This window comes from Panthera uncia (assembly GCF_023721935.1).
Source record: "Panthera uncia isolate 11264 chromosome A1 unlocalized genomic scaffold, Puncia_PCG_1.0 HiC_scaffold_17, whole genome shotgun sequence".
In the NCBI taxonomy this organism is placed as follows: Eukaryota; Metazoa; Chordata; class Mammalia; order Carnivora; family Felidae; genus Panthera; species Panthera uncia.
Window position 1 is genome coordinate 17,512,036 of NW_026057577.1, and position 23,896 is coordinate 17,535,931.

At 44.5% G+C, this 23,896-nt stretch overlaps 1 protein-coding gene across 1 annotated transcript in view; it reads left to right on the plus strand.

Annotated features, from left to right (window-relative positions):
- Nucleotides 1-2,857: 2,857 nt before the first annotated feature.
- The window catches only part of SNX24 (sorting nexin 24), a 156,313-nt gene continuing 135,274 nt past the window's right edge, over nucleotides 2,858-23,896 (plus strand). Inside the window, exon 1 of the mRNA XM_049649093.1 lies at nucleotides 2,858-3,005. Within this exon, the coding sequence (XP_049505050.1) occupies nucleotides 2,946-3,005 (60 nt within the window). The 5' untranslated portion in view covers nucleotides 2,858-2,945. The remainder of the gene's footprint in view (nucleotides 3,006-23,896) is intronic.

The following is a 23,896-nucleotide window of genomic DNA, read 5'->3' on the forward strand; positions in this document are numbered from 1 at the left end:
TAGAAAGCATGCTAAAAGTTTGCTCAGCAATCTCTAGCACAAGGGTTTTATGATTGCATAATCCTGGGTTACATTAACCACTGAGACTTTTTTTTTTAAAGATTCTATTTATTTATTCATTTATTTAGGGTTTATTCATTTTTCAGAGACAGAGAGACAGAGCATGAGTGGGGGAGGGGCAGAGAGAGGGGGAGACACAGAATCCAAAGTAGGTTCTAGGCTGTGACCTGTCAGCACAGAGCCCCACGTGCGGCTCAAACCCCCAAGCCATGAGATCGTGACCTGAGCTGACGTCGGATGCTTAACCGACCCAGCCACCCAAGTGCCCCTATTTTATTCATTTTTTTTAAACTTTAAAACTCATGATTTTTTTTCCATGTTGAGCCCAACATGGGGCTCAAACTCAAAACCCCGAGATCAAGAGTCCTATGCTTTTCTGACTGAGCCAACCTGGCACCTCACCATTATTATTCAAAAAGAAAAAAAAACAAGACAGGGGGTGCCTTGGGTGGCTCAGTCAGTTACGCATCCAACTCTTGATTTCGGCTCAGGTCATGAAGTCATGGTTCATGAGTTCGAGCCCAGTGTTGGGCTCTATGCTGACCACACACAGCCTGCTTGGGATTCTGTCTCCGTCTCTCTCTCTCTGCCCTACCCCCTTCTCTCTCTCAAAATAAATAAAAACAAACTTAACAACAACAACAACAAAAGAAACACTACTTCTTAGTTCTTTAAAGTCCTACAGCAGATCACACCTCCTCATGGGGTTATCAGAAAGCTTAATACTGAGACAGGGTAGTTAATAGCATCTGCCATAGTACCTGCTGCATTCTGCTGCTTTTGTAGAGATTATTTAAATGCTTATGCAAGGCTTTCAAGAAAAATGTGCCAGGCAAAGTGCCAAGCAGGGGATAAAGAAAATATTTTTAAAGGTATATGCCCTAAAACCTACTGAGTGAGGCAGAGAAGTGAATCACAGAACACCCAGTGATAGTCACCAGAGGCTTAAGAGAACCTATAAGCCAGGCTCTGAACTCAGCATGGTGTCCATAGAGCTGTTTCCCAACATGAGATGGTGCTGGCCAGAAGAAAAGAGGAAGACGAGTCTGGTCACGGGGCACAGATTTCTGCTGAGGCATGGAGTTCTGAGGGGGGGGATGCTGGAGTCGCAAGTGTGTGGGTCAGCACACAGGTCTTCAGATGAGGCTAATGAGGTTTTGTAGGTCCACATCAGGCCCGTTCTTTCTTTCTTTCTTTCTTTTTTTTTTAACGTTTATTATTGAGAGAGAGAGAGACAGCATGAGCATGGGAGCGGCAGAAAGAGGGGAGACACAGAATCTGAAGCAGGCTCCAGGCTCTGAGCTGTCAGCCGAGATCATGACCTGAGCCAAAGTCTGACGCTTAACCTACTGAGCCACCCAGGCAACCCGCACATCAGCCAAGTTCTTAAAGGAAAGGGCCTGATGCTTTCTCTTTTCCCACGATTTAGGGGCTCAGGATAAACTTCAGAGCTTACCAAGTTGTAATGCCCCTGGCCTCCAGAGCAAACAGAGTTAGAAGCAGGTGTTTAGGGGCACTTGGCTGGCTCTGAGGATATAGAGTGTGGGACTCTTTGATCTGTGGGTTGACAATAGAGTGTGGGACTCTTTGATCTGTGGGTTGACAATAGAGTGTGGGACTTTTTGATCTCTGGGTTGTGAGGTTGAGAAGCTGATTGCCTGCAGCCCCAAAGCTCACTGGCTGGTCACTTCATAATGTGACCCACAAGTCACTTCCAAGTTTCTATTCTGCTCCATGCTTTCTTTCTTTTTCTTTCTTTCTTTCTTTCTTTCTTTCTTTCTTTCTTTCTTTCTTACCGTTTATTTATTTTTAAGACAGCATGAGCAGGGCAAAGGCAGGGAGAGAGGGGGACACAGAATCCGAAGCAGGCTCCAGGCTCTGAGCTGTGAGCACAGAGCTGGACGTGGGGCTGGAACCCACAAATTGAGAGATCATGACCTGAGCCAAAGGCAGACGCCTAACCGACTGAGCCACCCAGGCGCCCCTCCATGCTTTAATCTAAGGCAGAGTTTGCAAAGGTAATCTGCTAACATTTCATCTGTTAGGCACTTTCAGCTTATCTGGTCCTGGCCTGAAGAGCACATTCGGGCCCTCTTTTTTCTTTTCTTCCTTCTTCTCTTTTCTTCCTCGTGTGTGTGTGTCTGTCTTCTAGTTAAAACGCCACAGATACTCAAAGGCAGTATTTTAGAATTGGACCTAGAAGCCAGAACGTGGGTGTCTGTGGCCCGCTGACTTTCAGGTTCAGTATTACAATACCATCCCCAGCTTCGCGGGCGAACTCAGAACGAGACGCTGACCTTGGACTCTAAGGCAAATAGAAAAGTCTGGGTAAAAAGTTGGGAGGGTTCGCTGCTGTTCCTGCCAGCCGAGAGTTAAAAACGAAAACCCAAGCATCCGAAACCAAACCCAGGAGCTCCATGCTTTTCTGTCGCCCGCGGTCCCGCCATCCGCTCGGGTGGCGTCTCGGGAACTGCAGACACAGCGCGGGCGGGCGCCCGAAGGACAGGGAGCGCCCGGGTGCGGCCCGGTCCCGGCGCCTGGCGCGGAGGCGCGCACACCCCTTTTCTGCAGACTCACAGGTTTGCAGGCCCCGCCTCCTCCGGGCCCAGCTCCGCTCCGCCGCCCTGCGGGCCCGGACCCGGGAGCCCAGAGCCCCGCGCCCTCCGCCGCGGGGGGCCCCCAGCTCCCCGCCCCGTGCCCCCAGGAGCGCGGCGCGCCAGTGGTGCGCCGGAGGCGGCGGCGGCTACGGCGGCGGCTCCCGGCCGGGCCGCGCAGCCTGTGGGTCCTGGGGGTGCAGGGCAGGGAGGCGGGGCGCTCGGCCGGGGGCGGAGCTGCGGCCGCGAGCCCGCCCCCCGCTCGCCCTCCGCCGGCCGGCTGGCGCGGCCATGGAGGTCTACATCCCGTCCTTTCGCTACGAGGAGAGCGACCTGGAGCGGGGATACACGGTAGGCGCGGGCCGCGGCCGGACAGGGCCCCCGAGCGGGGCCCGCGGCTGCTGAGCGCGGTGGTGCCCCCGGCCGCCGCCCGCCCTGCGCGGGGGGTCCCCGGGCTGCCCTCCCTTCCCTCGGGCCTGAGGCTGGGCTGCGCCCCGGCGCGGTTGTCAGGGAGACGGGGCCCCCTCCGCGGCGCGGCGGCCCCGATTCGCTCCCTTCCCCCTCCCGGCCCCGCTCCGGGCCTCGGGGCAGGAGCGCGGGGAGTCCAGCCCTCGTGCGCCGCGCTCGCCATTCTCCCCGCCGCTCGCCCTCTGCAGCCCGGGGTGGGCTGCGTTCGTGTCTGGCACGGCTGCCCCCTCTCCGCCCAGACAGGAGTGGCTTCGCGGCGGGTTGATGTCCGTTTCCAAGTTCCGTGGGTCCATTCAGATGGAGAACATTCTAATTAAAAAAAAAAAAATCATTTGTAGAGATTTATTAAAGCCCGAGTGAGCACGTGTGTTGCTTTTAGATGGCTTCCAAAGTTTCCCCCCCCCCCCCACCCTCCTCGTTCTGCAGTGCCTTGAGATGGCATCATCAGGTACTTTCTGAGCACCTGTTCCGTACCTGAGACTGATCCCTGAGAACTGAGAAACAGGCCCCCTCATCTCAGGCGTGGAAGAGTGTGTCGGGAGGGTGAGGGAGGGCCTGGGACCTTTGGGTAACGAGTTCAGTAAGTAAACTGTGGGTGGTTGATTTCCCAGTGAACGTAGGCACCTTTATCTAGACCATCATTGCTAAAGGGAGAAATTCCTCATGCTGGTTGGACCTTGAAAAGAATTTTATTTCCAGTTGTTAAAGAGAAGGTAGGCAGAGAAGATTGCAGAGGGCAGCCTGAAAGGAGTGATCACATTATTCAGCTCTAACTCACTCACTTGCTAAACACCAGTGACTTTCATTCGGCAGGCAAGGGTTTGAACCTTTCTCTCCTCTAAACATTCCTGGGTTTTGGTGACAGCCTATTTGGAACCTTGTGTGTTTTCATAGGGAGGATTAAATCTACCTCTCAAGGGAATTTTGAGAATTAAGAGCAGTGATTAAAAAAAAAAAAAAGCAGGGAGTATGTGGGCTTTTAGGATTAAGTAGACCTCTGAGTTCAGGTGTCCCAAAAGAAGTACTCAGAGTGCCTTCTTTTGGGGAGGAAACTACAACTGGGGAGGGTGGGGGAGGGCAGAGCTGAGATCTGTTTGGCCATTATTTATATAAATAAGTCTTTACAATGAATTGACATTTGGTTAAATATTGTCTTTTTTAATTAAAAAGGGGGGGGGGGGGGTGGGAGATTGAATTTAAGCTTGAACGTATGCAAACCCTTTTCCTTAAAGCCTTGAAACCTGGGTTGTCTTTAATTCTTCCAGATAGGTCACTTCCCCCGTCAGCATCAACAGTCATGGAGGGCTTACCATCTTGGGGACATTCTTTAGGATCTGAAGATCATAGCCTGGTTGTTTGGTCATTTTTAGATGAAGGCGGTCTCAGTAATCCAAACTAAAGTTAGTTACTTCCCCAAAGAAGCACTTTCAAATCAACATTAAGGCTTTTTGGCCATTAGCGATTCTCTTCTCTTACTGCATCTGTGTTTTCCCACACTGTTTTCAAATACCTTTTCCTGACTTGTATTACTACCAGGCATGTGCCAGGTTGTGAATTAAATCGATTTGGAAGGAGCCCGTTTCTTGGTCAACTTGGCAGTGTGAAGGTTGCCTATGTGATGACAGTTGGCATGCTTTTTAAAAGTTAACTTTTTACAAAAATCCCATCTCATTTAGACTGGTAACCATATTGTTAAGATACCACTGCAAGTGATTTTTTTTTTCTCCCTCTATGAGTCTAGGAAGCAGCTATTGGATACTTTGTTCCCTCTGAGCAGCTATTTTGTAACTGCTCAGCAGTTACTCATTTAGCAAATATTAACTGAATGCCTGCTCCCTGTCTGTATTCTAGGTCCTGGGAATTTAGCAGCGGATAATATTTCGCCTTTAACAAACCCTCAGAATTTAAAAATACGATCGCAGGTTGCTCAACAAGAAACTTGTGAAATAATGGATACTTCGGAGTAAAGCACATCTTTTTACTCTAGTGATTATGTCTGTTTTAAATTTAAGAAATAGTGTGCTCAAACAAATTCAGTGATACGAGGTTCATTGTAGCGAAGTGTGGTTCTATCTCCTTGCTTCTAATCCCTTGCCCTAAAGACATAAAACGTGGGGGTGCTGTCTTAGAGACTTTTCTGTTTGCCCTGAAAACATGTTGCTTTTTTCCCCTTAGAATAAGTTGTAAGATTCATCCTACAACATGGATATCTTTCTGTGCCGATATGGATAGGTCTGTCTCCTCCTAGCTACTAGCAAAGGATCTTCCTCTTAAGGAATACTCCATCATTTGTTTACCCAGATCTCTTGTTCATGGCGACTGGCATTTGCTTCTAATTTTTAAAACATTTTTTTAAATGTTTATTTTGAGAAAGAGCAAGTGGGGCGGGGCAGAGAGAGAGAGAGACAGAGAGAGACAGAGAGAGAATCCCAAGCAGGCTTCACACTGTCAGCATGGAGCCTGATGCCATACAGGGGCTCGAACTCATGAACCATGAGGTCATGACCTGAGCTGATAACAAGAGTGGGACACTTAACCACCTGAGCCACCCAGGTGCTTGGACATTTGCTTCTAATTTTTAGCACCTGTGTCAAATGTTGGCCTGAGAAATCCCCATACATGCTTTTTTTATGCCTACTACTAGAATCTACCTAGAACCTTAACTAGAAGTGGTACTTCTGGGCTGTTTAAAGTTTTTATACATATTGCTCCATTGTTATTTAAAAAAAAAAAAAAGTAGGGGCGCCTGGGTGGCTCAGTTGGTTAAGCGACCGACTTCGGCTCAGGTCACGATCTCGAGGTCCGTGAGTTCGAGCCCTGCATCGGGCTCTGGGCTGGTGGCTCAGAGCCTGGAGCCTGCTTCCGATTCTGTGTCTCCCTCTCTCTCTGCCCCTCCCCCGTTCATGCTCTGTCTCTCTCTGTCCCAAAAATAAAAATAAAATAAAATAAAACGTTAAAAAAAGTATACAAACTTATGCTCCATGTACAAGGTAATTTACCTTTAAAGAGTGAAATTTTGCCCTTTGAGCACTTAAACATTTACTGTGGGCTTGCATGATGTCGAGAGGGGAATTGAAAGGTGCAGGGGTGTTGTTCCTTAGGGACTCTCAGCTGGGAGGGACAAGGTAGGAAAGGGCTAGGGTACCCTGGTGTTCGCGGGGCAGAGGGAGAGGGCACTTGTGCTCTGCCTTAGGGTGGTGTGCGGGGATGGGGCCGGCGGCGGGGGGGGGGGTGGGTTGCTGCTTAGGAACGCTGACTTTAGAAATCAGGTGAGGTTTTTGCTGACATTGTGAAGTCTAGAAGGAGGAATTGCAGGGCAAAAATCTCATCTTAAGGGCAAGGCATTTTAAGCTCCCCGATTTAAACAAACAAGCTGGGAGGAGGGGCGCTTGTAAATCATTTAAGTTTATAAAGAAGCCCGAGAGGATATTCTAACAAAATTCACATGCACTCAAGTAGTACTTCATCATAGCTTATTTGTTGGCTGGCTGTTCCCCTGCAAGTCTCTACACTTTTTAAGACTCAGTGTCCGTCTCCACAGCTGTATTCCAGTACAGGGCCTATCACATAGTCAGAATTCAGTACATGTGCGCTGAGTAAATAACGAGTGATTGAGTCTTCTAATAGGAGAGGAACACCAGAAGAACAGTGATTATGAGGCGTGAAGCAGCTCACTGGGTGGGTGGGGGTCTGGGTGCAGACTGGAGTTTCTAGGAGCAGCAGGGATTCTGCAGGGTGACTCCTGACCCTCGAGAGAGGTGGGGAGAGACCAGCTCGGTAGCCTTGAGAGCTGTAAAGAACTGTGGACTTCAGCTCCGGACTTTGGGAAGTCGTTGGAGGATTTTTAGGAAGGAAGTAAATACAGGATGATGAGCTTTGTATTTAGAAAGAGCACCCTGGAGCATTAATCATTTAAGGAATGCTAGCAGAAGGACCAGAAAGGAGAGAGGGTGAGAGCCTGAACTAAAGGCATCTGGGAAGGGAAAGGGGAAAACGCCAATCTCCAGGGCCTGGCGACTGGACGTGAGGCAACAGTGGTGACTCCCGTGGATGCCGTTGCTGTTGACCAAATCAGAGCAGAAGCAAGGAGGAAATTTCATTTGGGGCCGGACGTATTGAGGTTTTTGTGATTGATGAGGCTGCTTAGTTTTGGAGCTCAGGATAGAGGTCTGGGCTAGAAATACCACTCTAGGTGGTCGTTCAGCCCAAAAGATGAAAAAGTATCAAAGTTGATGCTCTTCCCAGGAAGAGCATGTGGAGGGAAGAAAGATGGTGGACTGAAAGTAAACTCCTAGAGTCTGCCCGAGCAAAGACCAAAGACGTCTCAGCACTGCATCCTGAGGGAGGAGGGGGAAGCAAAGGGGTGGGAAGAGAGAGAACGGTAGGTGCTTTACCGCAAGGAGGGTGCTGGCGGTGGCTGAGTGGTCTTGTAAGGATGGAGGACAGTTCGTTGGATGTGGTGGTAAGCAGGTCCCCGGGGGCGGGGTGGGGGACCGTGTAGGCTGCTGTTTTCAGGTTTCAGATATGTTGTCGGTAAAAGTAGCAACACCAGAATTGCTACCTAGGTAGCAACACAAAAGTTGAATGTATTAGATTTCATTGTTTATAGCTGTGAAAAAAGGCATTGAATTAGATGGTTTTTCGAGTTTGCTTTAACTATATGTGACTGTGTTATGTGTGTCTGTGTTGTGGTTATACAAATCTTTTTCTTGGATTCTGGACTCTCACTGATGTACCTGATGTATCATGGTTTTTTTTTTTTTTTTTTTTTTTTTTTTTTTTTTTTTTTTTACTACATAGGGCAGCTTCATACATACATGATCATAATGTTGAGATATGTGTACGGAACATTATTGTTTTAATACTTTATGGAATAGGGGCATCCAGGTACTCAGTTAAGCGTCTGACTTCAGCTCAGCTCATGATCTCGCGGTTTGTAGGTTCAAGCCCCACATCAGGCTCTGTGCTGACAGCTCAGAGCCTGGAGCCTGCTTCAGATTCTATGTCTCCCTCCCTCTCTGCTCCTCTGCCACTTGTGCTATCTCTCTCTCTCTCTCTCTCAAATTCATCTCAAAGATGAATAAACATTAAAAAATTTTTAGATGGACGCCTGGGTGGCTCAGTCGGTTAAATGCCCAACTTCGGCTCAGGTCACGATCTCACGGCTTGTGGGTTCAAGCCCCATGTAGGGCTCTGGGCTGACAGCTGGGATCCTGGAGCCTGCTTCTGTTTCTGGTTCTCCCTCTCTCTGCCCCTCCCCCGCTTGCGCGTGTACACTCTCTCAAAAATAAACGTTAAAAAATTTTAGAATACTTTATGGATTAAAATACAAAAAAATAGAACAACATGAGGAATCATTTACTCCTTACTCACTTTCAGTATTTTAAATTATTACTTCATTTGTCGCCCCTTATTTTTCATTTTTTTAAAATTCTGGAATATTTTAAAACAAATCTAAGCTATAATTTCACCTGTAACCATTTCACTTAGGATATCCAACAAGTAAAGACTTAAAAAAAAAAAAACAAAAAAAAAAACCTATAACCAAAATGTCAGTATTGTCACACAATTATCGACACCTTAATATCATTCCAGTTCTCAATTCTTTTTGTTGTTTTTTAGCGTAACCCCAAAGCAGGTATTGCCTTGGAATTAACAGTGATCTGCAGGAAATATTTTTATTGCCATTTTGTGTTTGTGAAAATGAGAAGAAGTTGAATGAGGGCATCTGGCTATTCAGGAGTGGCCCTCCTCTCTGCTTTCACCTGGTGACGGAAAGGAACAAGTTGCAGATTTAAAAAAAAAAAAAAAAAAAAAAAAATTGTGTGTGCTTGACTTCCAGAGGAAGCCAGGGCGTTCCTTCAGGATATGGGCACTTTCCTCCCAGAATCTCGGAACAAAATACCTCTCCTTTCATATCCTATTAGTCCCAGTTGGTTTTCAACCAATCCTGTTGCCGGGGGAGCTCCGTGAGCTGATTGGCTGAGACCACAGCCACCTGGACCAATCACCGTGGCAAGGCTACGTTAAGTAGATGGAGTTAAAATAATAATAAAAATAATAAAAGCTCCAGCCTTTCTGGAGCTGGGAATGAGGTCAGTCCCCTTCCTGCCACCTAACCCAGTAGGCACGGCAGTGGGAGAAGGTCAGAAGGACAGTGAGACCACGACGTCCACCACAGTATCTCAAAGTCACTCATTATAAGCATCTATGATGAAGGAGGCTTCTGTGTAACAAGGACATAGCCGCCACAGTGCCTCATGCCCATAAATTCACAGCATCAGCAAACATTAAATATGTGCTGCATAATTAAACCAGGCACGGGTAGGGTATGTTCCTTACCCTTAAAGACAGGATATACAATTGTGAAAATATTCTTGAACGTTAGCCAACACAATACTACCTTAAGAATCAAAATAGGGCACAAGAGGATTGAATTCTGCAAGTATGGTGCTTAGAAATTTGGGGACAGAAGTTTATTTTCCTTGGGCTAGAAATACATTTTAATCTTTTTTTTTTTTTTAATAGTTTTCATTTTGTAATTTATATATTTTTAAATTTTATTTTAGTATACTAATATTTTAGAGAGTGTGCAAGCAGAGAGAGAGAACCTCAAATGGGCTCCATGCTTTGCCCAACTCGGGGCTCGATCCCACCACCCTGAAATCATGACCTGAGCGAAATCAAGAGTCTGTCAACTGACTGAGCTACCTAGGTGCCCCGTAATTTATATGTTTTTTTTTATTAAAATAAAAAAACACATTTATTTATTTTTGAGATGGGGGGAGGGGCAGAGAGAGAGGGAGACACAGAATCTGAAGCAGGCTCCAGGCTCTGAGCTGTCAGCACAGAGCCAGACGCGAGGCTTGAACCCACAAGCTGTGAGATAGATCATGACCTGAGCTGAAGTCGGACGCTCATCCGACTGAGTCATCCAGGTGCTCCATATGTGTTTTTTAAAATAAACTTTTAATTGTAAAATAATTTTAGACTTACAGCAAAGTTGCAAAGTTAGAAAATGCAAGTACCTGTATACTCCTCACCCAGTTTCCCTCGTTAGCATCCTGTATCACCATGGTAATGTCAAAACAAGGAAACTAGCATTGGTATATTACTATTAACTAAGCTCCAGACTTTGCATTTCACCAGTTTTTCCACTAATGTCCAATCCAGGATATCATGTTGCATTTAGTTTTGTCTGATGTGATGTGAAAGTAAGTTAGTAGTCCACATTACAGCACACTGTCTCAAAAATGAGGCGTGTGTGTCATTAGAAACGAACCTGTATGGATCAAATCAAATTTTAGCTATTTTAGTTGCTTTATGTGTAATTTTTACCATTTGTCAAAAAGCTTACTTGTTCTTTTCCACCAGTTTGTGACAGAGGCTGACACAGCCTAACGGTGAAAGGCTCAGGCTAGAGACTCATGCTGTCTGCATTCAAATTTTGCCTCTAACATTTAGCTTGAAGTCTGACATTGGACAAGTCACTTCATCCCCTGTGCTTTATTTTCCTCATCTGTAAAAGAGAATACTACTACCTACCTTGTAGAATGGTTTGAGGCTCAAATGACATAATTCTTGCAAAGTGCAAGGAATAATGTATCAAGCTATGTTTATAATTTATTCTTAATAGTAGGGACTGCCTTGAAGTTAACTTTTTTTTTTTTTTAAGCTCTTTAATGTCAATGAATAATGTAAACAAAAGTCCAGGAGAAATAGTCATCTGCTATATAAAATAAAATCTTTGCAAATACTCTGAAGTACTTCAGAAGTAACACCATGGATTCATTTCATATTCTTAGTACAACTTTCAAACTGTGTGATCAATTCAGGTTTTGTTTTCTAGCCTTATTTACTGCCTATGTTTTTTTTTTTTTCCCAAGATGCTACATAAGTGATTAGGATATATTTTAGAGGGCCTAGAGATACATGCTTCTCACCTCCCCAGTCCCAGCACCCCTGCAAAACACTGGGGCCATCAGGCTCACACCTTGCATTCTTATGCTGGTTTTCCAGGTTCTTATTCAGATTTTCAATGCAATTTTCTGTTATTTTGCTTTGAATGTGCCTTTTCTGTTTTAATTTCCTGTTGTCTTGCCCCCCTCCCTTTTTTGTTATGAAAAATTCCAACATATAGAGCAATGAAGAAAATGATGCCTTTACTAAGCTTTTAAAATAATGAGCTTACAGCCAGCTTCGTTTCCCCTCACATTCTCCCCTCTTTCATTGTGAATCAAATCTCAGACCTGTCTCTGAGTATTTCCAGCATGTATGTCTAAAAAACGAAGATTCCCCTTTAAAAATATAATCCTAATATAATTATCAGACACTTTAAAAATGAACAGTAAGAAAAAAAGCAGAAATTCTTCTATTATTATAAGTATCAATTCATTTTTACATCTTCTTAATTTTCCCAAGCATGTTCTTTTTTTAAATGTAGTTTGTTTGAATTTGATTGAAACTAGGTCCATATCATGTGATTGCTTAGTATGTGTCCTTAATCTTTTTTAATCTGTAGGCTCTTTTAAACAGTTCTGGGTTTGTTTTTTTTTAATTTGTTTGTTTTGAGGGATACCCAGAGCAAGTTGGGGAGGGGCAGAGAAAGAGAATCCCAAGCAGTCTCCTTACTGTCAGTACGGAGGCCCCAACCAGGGCTTGAACCCCACGAAGCCTTAAGACCATGACCTGAGCAGAAACCAAGAGTCGGGAACTCAACTGACTGAGCCCCTCAGGTGCCCCTTAATCTCTAAGTTCTTTTACCATCTCGTTCTCTTTCTCTTTTTTCTTTTACAATTATTTTGTTGTATAAACTGTGACATTTGTCCCATAGAGTTTTCCCCACTGAATTTTGCTGATTACATCCCTATGATACCTTTTTCATTTGCTTACGTCATGAAAAGGCAGAGGCTGGGTCATTTTCAGCTTTGATTTGTGATGCTAGCAGCCCTTGAAGAGCATTGCCTAGATCTCTTAATTCCTTAGTGGTTGCTAAGTATTGATAGTTTAATTTTATCGTTCTTCCTTCATTTATTGACTTGAATACATGTGTACAAAGAAACTTTGCCTCGTAACTTGGTTACCCTGAGGTGTAGTTTTTCCAGGAAAAGCAGGATAAATGCCTGCTTCTTTCTTTTATTATTTATTTTTCAAAACCATAAGTTGGCTGCCTCAAAGATCACAAATTAAAGGTTTTCAGAGAGGCTGTCTTTAAAAAATTAGTATTGTTATGAATTTGTGGATATTAGCATATTCGATACAATGTAGTCCCTTGCATTTATGATTCTGATATACTTTTTGCCCCTCTTTGGCCATCTTTCAAGTTTGGTTTCTTTGTAACGTTTTATTTATTTTTGAGAGAGAGAGAGCACGAGCTGGAGAGGGGGTGGAACAGGGAGCGCAGGCCAGAAAATCTAAAGCAGGCTTTGTGCTGACAGAAGCAAGCCCCATGCAGGGCTCAAACCCACGAACTGCGAGATCATGACCCGAGTGAGCCACGGTCAGATGCTTAACCGACTAAGCCACCCTCAAGTTTGGCATTTTCAAATTGGGTGCTGTGTCACTGACACAATCTTAGTGGTCTTTGATCACTTCCTTGCTTCCTAACAAGGTATTCAAGGTACATCTTTTACCTTTCCTGGTCCAGTTCTGGAATTAGGGTTTTCCCTAAAGACCTCTGGTTGCTTGTATTGAGAAATGCTATTTAGAGACCATGAGCTGGGCACAGGGTATTTGTGAAGGTTTCGAGATCTCTTCGGTGGTCACAGCATAGGAATTTTTTTAAGTTGAGGCCAACAGGAATTTTTATCTTGATCTTTTATCTTCAGTGGTGTCTTGTCTCGCATCGAAAATCTCAGTACTTTAAATGCTGAGCTTGATGGAATTAGAATATCATGATTAGCAGTTTACTTTGTCTCACATTATACACATCAGCACAGAGCCGGATGCTGGGCTCAGACACATACAGTGTGAGATCAAGAGTCTGGTGCTTAACAGACTGTGTCACCCAGCCTCCACCTTAGGGCTTTTTTTTTTAGAAACTGATTTTGTTTTATACCTGTGTAAAGTATGTACTGCCTTAGGTTTATCTGCTGAAACTGGCTTCTTTTTATGTTCCCCTCATTCTCCTCTCTTCCTCTCCCTTTGATGACCATTAAAAAAAAAAGTTGTTTATCTTTCCATTAAAAAAATATAAACAAATACAGGTACATTTTTGTACCCTTAGATGAAACTGTGGTCTAAAATTAAACAGTAGTGTATTAAAACATTTTTTTCCACCTGCTTTTTTTTTTTTTCTTTTAACCTAACAATATACCTGTAGTTCACCCCCCAACGGGCATATTTAAAGATGCCACCTCCTTTTCAATAGCTCAGTTTTCCATTTTTGGCCGCAGTCATTAGCCTTGTGCATATGTGTTTTTGTATTTTTGTCAGGGCATCTTTAGGATAGATTCCTAGCAGTGGGTTACTGGATCAAAAGGTACATGCCTATTTAATTTTGCTAGACATTGTCAAATCCCCTTCCTTAAGGATTGTGTTATTTTGCATTCCTATAGCAGTTTATGAAATTATGTGTTTCCTCACAAGCTTGCCAGCTGAATGTGTTGTCAGGCCCTTGGGTGTTTGCCAATCTGATAGGTAAGCAGTGGTATTTCAGTATACACTCTTTGTAATTTGCTGGCTCAATGGCTGATGACTAGTTTGGGCATGTTTGAAACATGCTAGTGTTCCTTGTGGTTGCTTTTCTCTTTCTTTCTTTCTTTCTTTCTTTCTTTCTTTCTTTCTTTCTTTTTGAAGTAGGTATTGGGTGGGTGGGTATTTGAAATAAACTATTGTCCCCTTGTTGATTTTTATTAAAAAGGCAAATGACTTAGGTTTTCACCCTATAATTCTCACTCGAGGGAAGAATCAGTGTGTAAGTTGAGTCCTACCAGCCGCCTTTCCTTAGTTCTTTGCATTTAGGCATTTAGAAGTTGTTTGAGAAACTAGAAGCTTCTCTCTCCTCTTCACCCTCACCCTTCTGTCTACCTTGCTAGTGGATGGATATTGTTCTTACTGTCAGGATTACACAAGGCAGGTAGAGAAAACACTCATTCACATGATTATGTATTATGTGCTTAGGTCTCCCAGGCATTGTACTAGTGTTGTGGGCTCAGGGGTAACTGACCTGAATGCTTGCTCAGGAAGGATGAGTGGAAGTTTGCCAGTTTGGGCAAGGGAAGATCATTTCCGGTTCTGGTTCCAGGCAGGACGTGGTGAAGGGTAGGAAGTACTGGGAGTCAGTAAGGAGGGGTAGGTAGTGGGGGTAGAACACGAATTTGGAGTTTGGGTTGAGTGGTTAGTGGGACTGTGGATACTCAGAATTTTATCCTGGAAGCAGCTGTAAATAATGAACATGTTGGTTGGTTGCTTGGTTGGTTTGTAAGAGAATAAAGACATAAAGACAGAGGTACAAAATGACTGAAACATATGCAAAGATAGTCACTCTCACCAGTAATTAAAGAAAAGCAAAGTAAAACAGACTTTTAAAAAGTGAATAGGCAAGGGACTCCTGGCTGGCTCAGTGGATAGGGCATGTGACTCTTGATCTCAGGGTTGTGAGTTCAGGTCCCATGTTGGGCATAGAGCATACTGAAAAAAAAAAAAAAAATGAATAGGTAAAATGAAAATGATAAAAACCAGTACTGATGGGAATGGGGCTGAGCGGGGACAGGTTCTCTAACACCCTGTTGGTGAGACTGTAACTGGGAAGATGTATTTTGGAAGCCAATTTGGCAATATTTATTAAAGAAAATGTATACTCTTAGTCTTAACCTTTCCCATTCTTTGGTCTCTACCCACAAATGCACAAAGGTAGACACATGAAGCTATTCCTTGTAACATTGTTTATAATGTCAAGAAAATATGGCAACTAATCGTTTGTTTAACAAATGTTTATTGACAGCCAGCCGTGTGGCTTGATTGGCCACTAATTGATTAGGCCACTAATCTGCCTGTTGGAGATAGAGCAGTGAACAGAGCAGTGAAGTGTCCCCTCAAGGAGCTTACATTCTAGTTGGATGGGTGGAGAGGGTCAGACATAGACCTGACAAGTACATTATACATAATATCTCAGATAGTGATAAGTGCCACTGATCCAAATATACATGGGAAGGGGAGTAAAGAGTACTGAGAAGCCCTCCCTGGGAGAGTAACAGTAGAACTGAGCCCGGAGGTTGATGAGGGGTGAGTCATGAGGTAATCTAGGGGAAGAGTGTTTCGGGCAGAGGGAACAGCACGTGCACCAAGGGCATGAGATAGGAATGTGCCCCCTGTGTTTTAGGAATAGAAATGAGTCCAGGGCAGTTGGACTGAATCAGAGAATAGAGGGTGGTTCGAGATGAGGCCACAGGTAATATGGTAGAGGGACAATGTGAGGTAGACTGGCGGGTGGCGAGGACTGAGCTGGTAGGCCCGGTAGGCACTGAGAAGACTTCTACTTTCAGAGATGGGAAGCAGGAGTAATGAGGTTTAGTAAGTATTGGCCACCAGCCATGTGCCGGGCCCTCTTTGAGATGCTGAGGACACGGTGAAGAAAACACATGGAAATCCCTGCCCTTATGTGGTGGTGACGGGAGTTGTTTTAAAAGGATCAGTATCGTGGCACCTAGGTGGCTTAGTCAGTTGAGCGTCTGACTTGGCTCAGGTCATGATCTCACGGTTTGTGAGTTTGAGCTCTGCCTCGGGATTTATGCTGACAGCTCAGAGCCTGGAGCTTTGGATTCTGTGTTTCCCTCCCACCCACCCCAACCCCGCTCTCTGTCCCTCCCCTCCTCAAGGTCTGTCTCTCTGTCAAAAATAAATAAACATTAAAAAAAAAAAAGATCATTCTCATTTTGGTGAGTACAGACTCTAGGAGTATTGGGTGTAGCCACAAAGTTCAATTAAGAAGCTATTGTACTTTCCTGGGTAAAAGATGATGATGGCTGAGAACAGTTCTATAAGTAGACATAGTGGAAGAAGGTTGCATTGTGGGTAGATTTCTGCTCATGGAGCCGGTGGGATTCACTGATGGATTGGATTTGGAGTGTGAGAAAAAAAGACCCAATAGGAGGACTACTGAAATGAAGAATTTGGGTTGAGCAGATTTTGGAGGAAAGATCAGAAATCCTATTTTGGACGTGCTCAGTTTGAAATGTGTGACCAAATATCTGGGTGCCCTGTGCCCCAGTCAGCTTGACACATAACAGGAACCATCACAAACCTACCCTTTGTCACGTGGACACGCCTGCACATCTCCTCACACCATACCTAAGCTACAAATAAAAACACTGACAAGGTCGTAGTTCTGCCCAGCAAGATACAACTCTCTAGTGTGCAACTGAAAACACGTGAACCCCTTACCCCGAAGAGGTGATGAATCCTGAGTCATATGTACTCTTCTCCTTGATATCCCCTAAGTTAAATACTATGATGTTAAGTTAGCACTCCTTAAATTCTGCAATATGAAGTCATTACCTCTTATGTTCCATGATAAAGTGATGAGAGGGAAGAAAAAGATATCTGCTTTACATATGTTAATAGGTGAGCACATAAACATACTGAAGACAAAATAAGGAGGGACTATTTTGACAATTCCAGTCCTCATTTCTGTGACCTATCACATGGTCATGGCTGGTATTTATAACTACTTTCTTTGGCTGCTCACTCTGTATTCCCTTTGTCTTCAGTGAACACCTCAGCTGGTTGTGGTTCTTTACCATGTAGGGTGACTCAGATCTTTATTCCTGAGGGGTCTGACCATTAGTAGTCCTTTTTGAATTGAGTCATTGTAGCTTTCCATGGACTTTAATCACAGGGCATCTTACTACTAAGAGACACCATTAAGGATCTCCTCCTATCCTACATTTGATCTTCCTTGTCTCCACTGTGGTCCCCTTTCCCCTTGCTAGTCAGGATCAGTCACCCCAGCCAGCACGGTCATCCCCTCCCTTGCTTGTTGATTCGGAGACACAAGGAGCTCAAAGTGGCCATGTGGCAGTCTTAGCTTCCAGTTCAGTAGAATTGCTGTGTCTCCTTGTGGAAGCATTCATCCTTGTGGAACTAAGACCTTCAGGCCAACAAAGCATAAAGTCACAGAGACTGGAAGCAATAATTTTGGGCACCTAGGGGTAATAATGAGTGATGTCACTCCCATTTCTATGCCTTGATTCCTAGAACTGTGAATTCTGGTTATGGGGACACAGCATCAGGTACTGGACACCGATTCAGGCTACATACGGCCACTTAGAGAACTTTGTCCCAACCCTGCAAGGTGTTGCCGCCCAGCTGGCACTGTAACTGAGTGTGTAAAAGGCCATGCCACTATTCTTTCCAGCCACCTGCTTGAAGACAGTGGGGAACATGATCATACCAGTGAATTCCATGTTTATGGACCCACTGCATCATTTTGTTTACTGTGAAATGAGCCACTTGATCAGAGCAGTGCTGTGGAATACCACGGTCATGGATAAGGAATTCCGTAAGTCCAAGAATGGTAGTTGTAGCAAAAGCATTGCACACAGGGAAGGCAAATCCTTATCCAGAATAAATGTCTATTTCAGCGAGAACCAGACACTGTCCCTTCTACAATGGAAGTGTAACCAATGTAATCAGCCTCCTCCTGTGGTGCCAGATTGGAGGTGCAGAACTGGCCTCTACTGTTGGCAGATTGGGCACTTAGTGGTGGTCATACCCAGACTGGACTCACAAAGTGGAAGTCCATGTTGCTGAACCCGTGCATAACCTACATTCCTGTCCCCATGGCCATTTTGTGAGCCCATTGGGCAATGACAGAAGTGACTGGGGAGAGAGCCTGACTGGCATCTGCAGAACAAGTGATCCTATCTACTTGATTGCTAAAATCCTCCTTTGCTGCAGTCACTAGTGATGAGCGTTCCCATGAGACACAAAAAAGTTTCACATGTTCCTCCTCCCTTCCCCTTCCCCTTCCCCTTCCCTTTCTCTTCCTCCTCCTCCTCTTCCTACTCCTTTGTTGCCTCCTCCTTCTTCTTCTTCTGCCTATTCAGAGAGGTCTGTCAAGGTAACCTCATCTTCCCCTTTCCTCAGAGCCAGTTTTCTAGTCATGTTCTTTGCACTTCCCTGACCATCCAGCCAAACTATTGACCATAGCCCATGCATCAGTATCTAATCGCACATCTGACCGCTTCTCCTTTTCAGCCAAGTGAACTGCTAGGTGCATTGCTTGAAATCTGCCCCCAGGGAGGGTTTCCCTTGACTCTTGTCCTTCCTAGCTGTCCCAGAGAGGGACTAGATGGCCCAGGTGTACATTCACAGGAGGTGCTTGCATATGGTACAGACTCCTCCATCGACCAGGTCCTTCCTCTGTCAACTAATTCTGGGGAACTCCTCATGAGGCCACAGGTGCAGGCTGGAGAGGGAAGCTAGTGCGGCAGGAGTGGGGACCAGGGGCACTTCTTCACATAACTTGTGCCTTCAGGACCGGCTTGGGCTTGACCATGCATATGCCATTTTAATTTGGTAACCGAGTGTTGCTGTGCCCAGCTTTATAGCTTGGTGGGTCAGATAACACCCACTTCGTGAAGGGCAGCTCAGATCGCCTGGTAACTTGGTAGTCTCTTGTCAAGCCTCCAGTCCCTCCTAAGGTGCAATAGCAAGCCAAGAACTCTGTCTCAAAAGGAAAGTAGCTATTCATGGAGGATGGCCGGGGTTTTGCTCTAACTTCCTAAGGACCTGTGCTGTCGTTCACTTGTGGAGGCCTGCCAGAGGCTCAAAACAACATCCCTATCGGCTTCTGCCACTTCATGCACTATGGGATCTGGTGGATCATATTGACCCATGTGGCAAAGCACTTTGCACAGCACTGTGGACCTCTTGCAGATCCTTCTCTTGTTCTGGACCCTAGTCGAAAGCATTAGCTCTTCGGGTCATTTGGTAAAGGGGTTGGAATAACACACTCAGAGTAAGTTGCCTCCAGAATCAAAGGAGGCCCACCACATTATAATTTTTTTAAATGTTTATTTATTTTTGAGAGAGAGAGAGAGAGAGAGAGATTGAGAATCCAAATTGGGCTTCAGGCTCTGAGCTGTCAGCACAGAGCCCAACGTGGGGCTCGAATTCACAGACTGTGAGATCCTGACGTGAGCCGAAGTTGGACGCTTAACCGACTGAGCCACCCAGGCACTCCTAGGCCAACCATCATAGGGGTCAATCTGCTTTGCTCAGTCTGTAGGTTGAAATATTAATCTCACCCAAAACCACTTCACAGAAACACAGACAACAATGTTTGACCAAATATCTGGGCACCCCACGGTAGAATTCACCATCACACTTCCTTTTAAAATTGAAAGACGCACTTCATCAATAAACATGGTAGTGTTTTTCTTTCTTTTGTTTTAGTTCAGATGTGTGTGACACGAGAAAACACACTTTAATATTTTAGGATCTGATATTTACGGTAAACTATGTTTAGTGCTTTCTTGCTCTTGGAAGGTTCTTTCCTTCAGATGCATACCCGTGGAAGGTTTGCACCTCCATTTCCCAAACGTGATCGTAGTGCAGGGAATAAAAGTTTGTAGAAAAGGCCTGCTTTCCTTGTTTATTATTAGTGGACAATTAGATCTCATTGTCAGTAAAAATTGATGGCGGCAGCTTCCAAATTATCGAGCCTGTGCTAATAAATGCAACAGTTGTTCATAATTTGGTGGCAAATGACCTTTAAATGTAGATGTTTACGCAGGCTGTCCTTGGGGAACAATTTAACTTCCAAATGACACCCATGAGTACTAGTTATCATTTAAATATGCTTCCTTTTGTCAATAACAGAATAACAAATACTGGTTAGATTTCTAATGTTGATTCAGATACTAGGGAACCTGCTGAATAAATTAGTATACATTTGATTTATATTGACCAAAATTTTTTACACTGCTGTGTTACAGGTCAAGGTGGCATGCATTTAAATGCATTGTAGAGCAGAGGTCATGCTTGACTGACACGAATGCTTACACTGTTTTTAATTAACTTTTAAATATTATCCTAAAATTCCTTCTCAAATACCAATTATTAGGAACAGGAGTGAAATTAACTTAGTCAAGAGAAACCTTATTTTAAAAGTCAATAACCCTGATCTTTCCCATAAAAATTACTGGAGTAAATTATTGCTACATTTTTACCTTATAATTTGTAAAGAAATCAGATGCGCTTTTTTTTTGCATCGCAGACTCTGAATTCATGGTGGGTTTTACACGGGTAATTTTGCAGAAATAATCTGAAATAGTGTTGAAAATAAATTTTGCAAAGGAATGAACAGTCTTACGTAGTGCAGGAAGTACATTACCAGGCAAAAGCATGTTCTTAGTGCTCTGAACTTTTTCGTTGATGTTGTCATGTGTATGTGGAAGGAGGATGGTTTGCAGGGTGCAGATGTGAGTGGATTTTGTCCGCCAGCCATTAGTAGTCCAAAGTAGTGTACGTTCTAGGGAAGCTTTAATCAACAGCTCATTTGCCCTTTGAGACGCTGTCCTCACAATGAATGCTGCTGCTTTTGCATAGAAATATTGTTGGATAAAAAGCATTTTGCTATCAGTGTAGAATTTATTTCATTTATGACCCATGCCAGAAGGTTCACATACTTCAGAAGTTTAGAACTGAAATGCACAAAGGTCGTTTTGTTTTGTTTTAAACCATGAAGATCTTTGTAGGCAATCAAGAGTGTGCTTTGGGAATTCAGGAGAACCTTCTGAGCTTTGCTTCTCCAGAAGCTGCGTGGCATCTCCAGAAGCTGCAGGACAAACCTCCTCTACATGAAAACATTGCATCCACAGGAACTTTTCCACTCCCCTTCAAAGCCAAAAAGGACGTCTGCTCAGCCTGCCTGCAGTGAATGGCATTGGTGCTGGGATATCAGTTCAATTTCAGCCACAGTGCGGGTCCTTAGCTAGTAGCTTTGTAACTAGGCTTCAGTGTACCCAGAGCAGCATTAACCCAGATTGCCCAGAAGGGCAAAAGAAGGGACAGTATTGAAAATAGTAGTAAGAGAGAAAAGGAAGTGGGGATACTGAAATTGAAAGTGGCAAGAGAATGACAAATGTTGCATGTGCCCAGGAGATGAATCATTCAGTAGTGGGAAGGCTTCTGAAGGACAGAGAGACAGTCATGTAGCATTTCTCTTAAGTGGGCCTGCCTGTAAGAAGTGATTGATGAATGGAAAGACTTCTGGGTGGCAGCCGATGCTAAGGGAGGAGGCAGGGAGGAGGAGAAAATAGGCTCATAGTCGATGTGATGGTGCCGCTGGTAGGTAGCACTTTGGATCTCTGTCCAAATCGGGGCTTGGATTCTGGTGCAAATAATGAGCTGCTAAGGCCGTGGCGCCCAGCCCACGCTGCACCCTGCGATCACCTGGAGACCTTTACCAACTGCCAGTGCCTGGGTCCCACCCTCAGGGAGTCTGGTGCTTCTGGAATATGGGTTGAGCATGAGAGTTTTTATAAAGCTCCCTGGGTGATTCTAATGAGCAGTAGAAATAGAGCACTGCCATAGAAATGTCCCCAAGATTCTTGTGGAGATCATTAAGGCAGGTTACTTGTCCCCATACATCTTAATAAGGTAAGTCTATGGTTCTTGGGAGAGATTAAACACATAGACTTTTCAGACTTTCTGCCCAGAGATTCTCATGTAACTGGGGCTCTAGCTTTGGTATGGTTTAAAAGCTCTCCAGTTGATTTTAATTTGTAGCCAAGCCTGCAAATTATGAAGTGACTTACCCTGTTCTGAAAAAGACGCCCTATAGAGTGCAGAGTTAGCACGGAGGAGGAGAAACGTTAGATTTGTTTAAAGCTTTGAAGGACCGGTTCACATTGTGATTCAGCAGGAGTGCATCTAGGACTGAGGGCCTGAACCACTCTTGATTCTTTGGAGCCATAAACCAAATGAACTTAAGCTTTTCTGACCTCAGCCGGTTTGAGGAACTTCTAAGGAGGGTCATTTCTAAACTTTGGAGCCAGACAGACTTGGTTCCACATTCTAGGTGTGATACTAGTGAGTGTGCTTGTGCTGTACAAGTCATAAACCTTCCTGGGCCTCATTTCCCTAAAATGCTTACCTCCTTTTCTCTGAAAGCATCCTTGTAAGTTCTGGGCACAGAGTAGGAACTCGCCATGTGGGTGGCTCTTGTTATTTCTAGTACTTTTTTTTTGTTTGTTATCTTACGTAATCTCTACATCCAATGTGGGGCTTGAGCTTACAACCCCAAGATCAAGAGTCACATGGGTAGTGGACTGAGCCAGCCAGGTGCCCCATTTCTGGTACTCCTAATTAAATCTTTGACAGAATGGGTAAAATGTCATGATATATTTTACCTTCCTGTCATCTACTATGAAAGTTTTTCCTTTTTCCTTACTTTTGAATAACTCTATATTTAATGCACTGCTTTAAACGAATTCTTTTAAAAAAGTAATATCAAAAAAACCTTGCAGTGCTTTCGTATTAGAGAATGACATCTACAGTGTCCTAGTCATTTCATCTGTAAGAACACGTGAAGAGTGCCGATGGTATGTTTAACCATCGAGTTATTGACAACTATTTGTCAATCACAGAACCCCTAGGTGATGTGTCAGCCACTGTTCTTTGCTTTAGATGCTTAACAGTGTTCTCAGGTAAAACTTTGAATTGGTTTTCTACATTCTGCAAATATAAAGTCTTTTTAGAAGAGGCCAGACAATCCTGCCTCCATTTATAAGTGTTTAATTATATGGCACTGGCTTGGCAGTGGGAGTGAGGCCATCCCCTATCCAGACCCATTCTTGGTGTTGTGCTCTGAACTGAGAGAGAGGGAGAGGGAGAGCGAGCAAGCGAGTGCAGGGGAGGGGTAGAGAGAGGGGGAGAAGAAGAGAGAATCCTAAGCCAGCTCTACACTGTCAGCGCGTGCGGCTCAAAGTCACAAGTTGTAGGCCAACACGGGGCTCAAACTCACAAATTGTGAGACCATGACCTGAGCCAAAATCAAGAGTTGGACACTTAACCGACTGAGCCGCTCAGGTGCCCCCAGAAGTAGAACTTTTGACTTCTGACTCATCATTGTTCAGCTTTGCTAGGTTCAGTTTTAACAAATGATGTTTTAACCTAGAGCTTTGTTTTGAAGCTGTTTTCTACAGTCAGGGTTTGCTCCTTTACTGACTCTTGGGTCTAAAAAAGTACCGTGGAACTCATCTTTTTTTAAAATTGTATTTTATTTTAGCGAGAAAGCATGCAAGAGTGGGGGAGAGTGGCAGAGGGGGAGAGAGAGAGAATATTTAAAAAATTTTTTTTTGATGTTTATTTATTTTTAGAGAAAGAGAGACAGAGCATGAGCAGGGGAGGAGCAGAGAGAGAGAGAGAGGGAGAGACAGAATCCAAAGCAGGCTCCAGGCTTCGAGCTGTCAGCACAGACCCCAATGTGGGGCTTGAAGTCATGGACCGTGAGATCATGACCGAAGCCAAAGTTGATACTTAACTGACTGAGCCCCCCAGGCACCCCAGAGAGAGAGAGAGAGAGAGAGAGAGAGAGAGAGAGAGAGGGAATCTTAAGCAGGCTCCATGGTCTGCACAGAGTCTGACCACATGGCTTGATGCCATGCCCCTGGGATCATGACCTGAGCCGAAATCAAGAGTCAGATGCTCAACCCACTGAGGCACCCGGGAGCCCTTCTGTGGCCTCATCTTTCTGTGGCCCAGAGGATTCTAAATGGGTGTCAGGGGAGGCTGGCGGTCTGTTGAATTGGAAGTTTAGTTCAGAG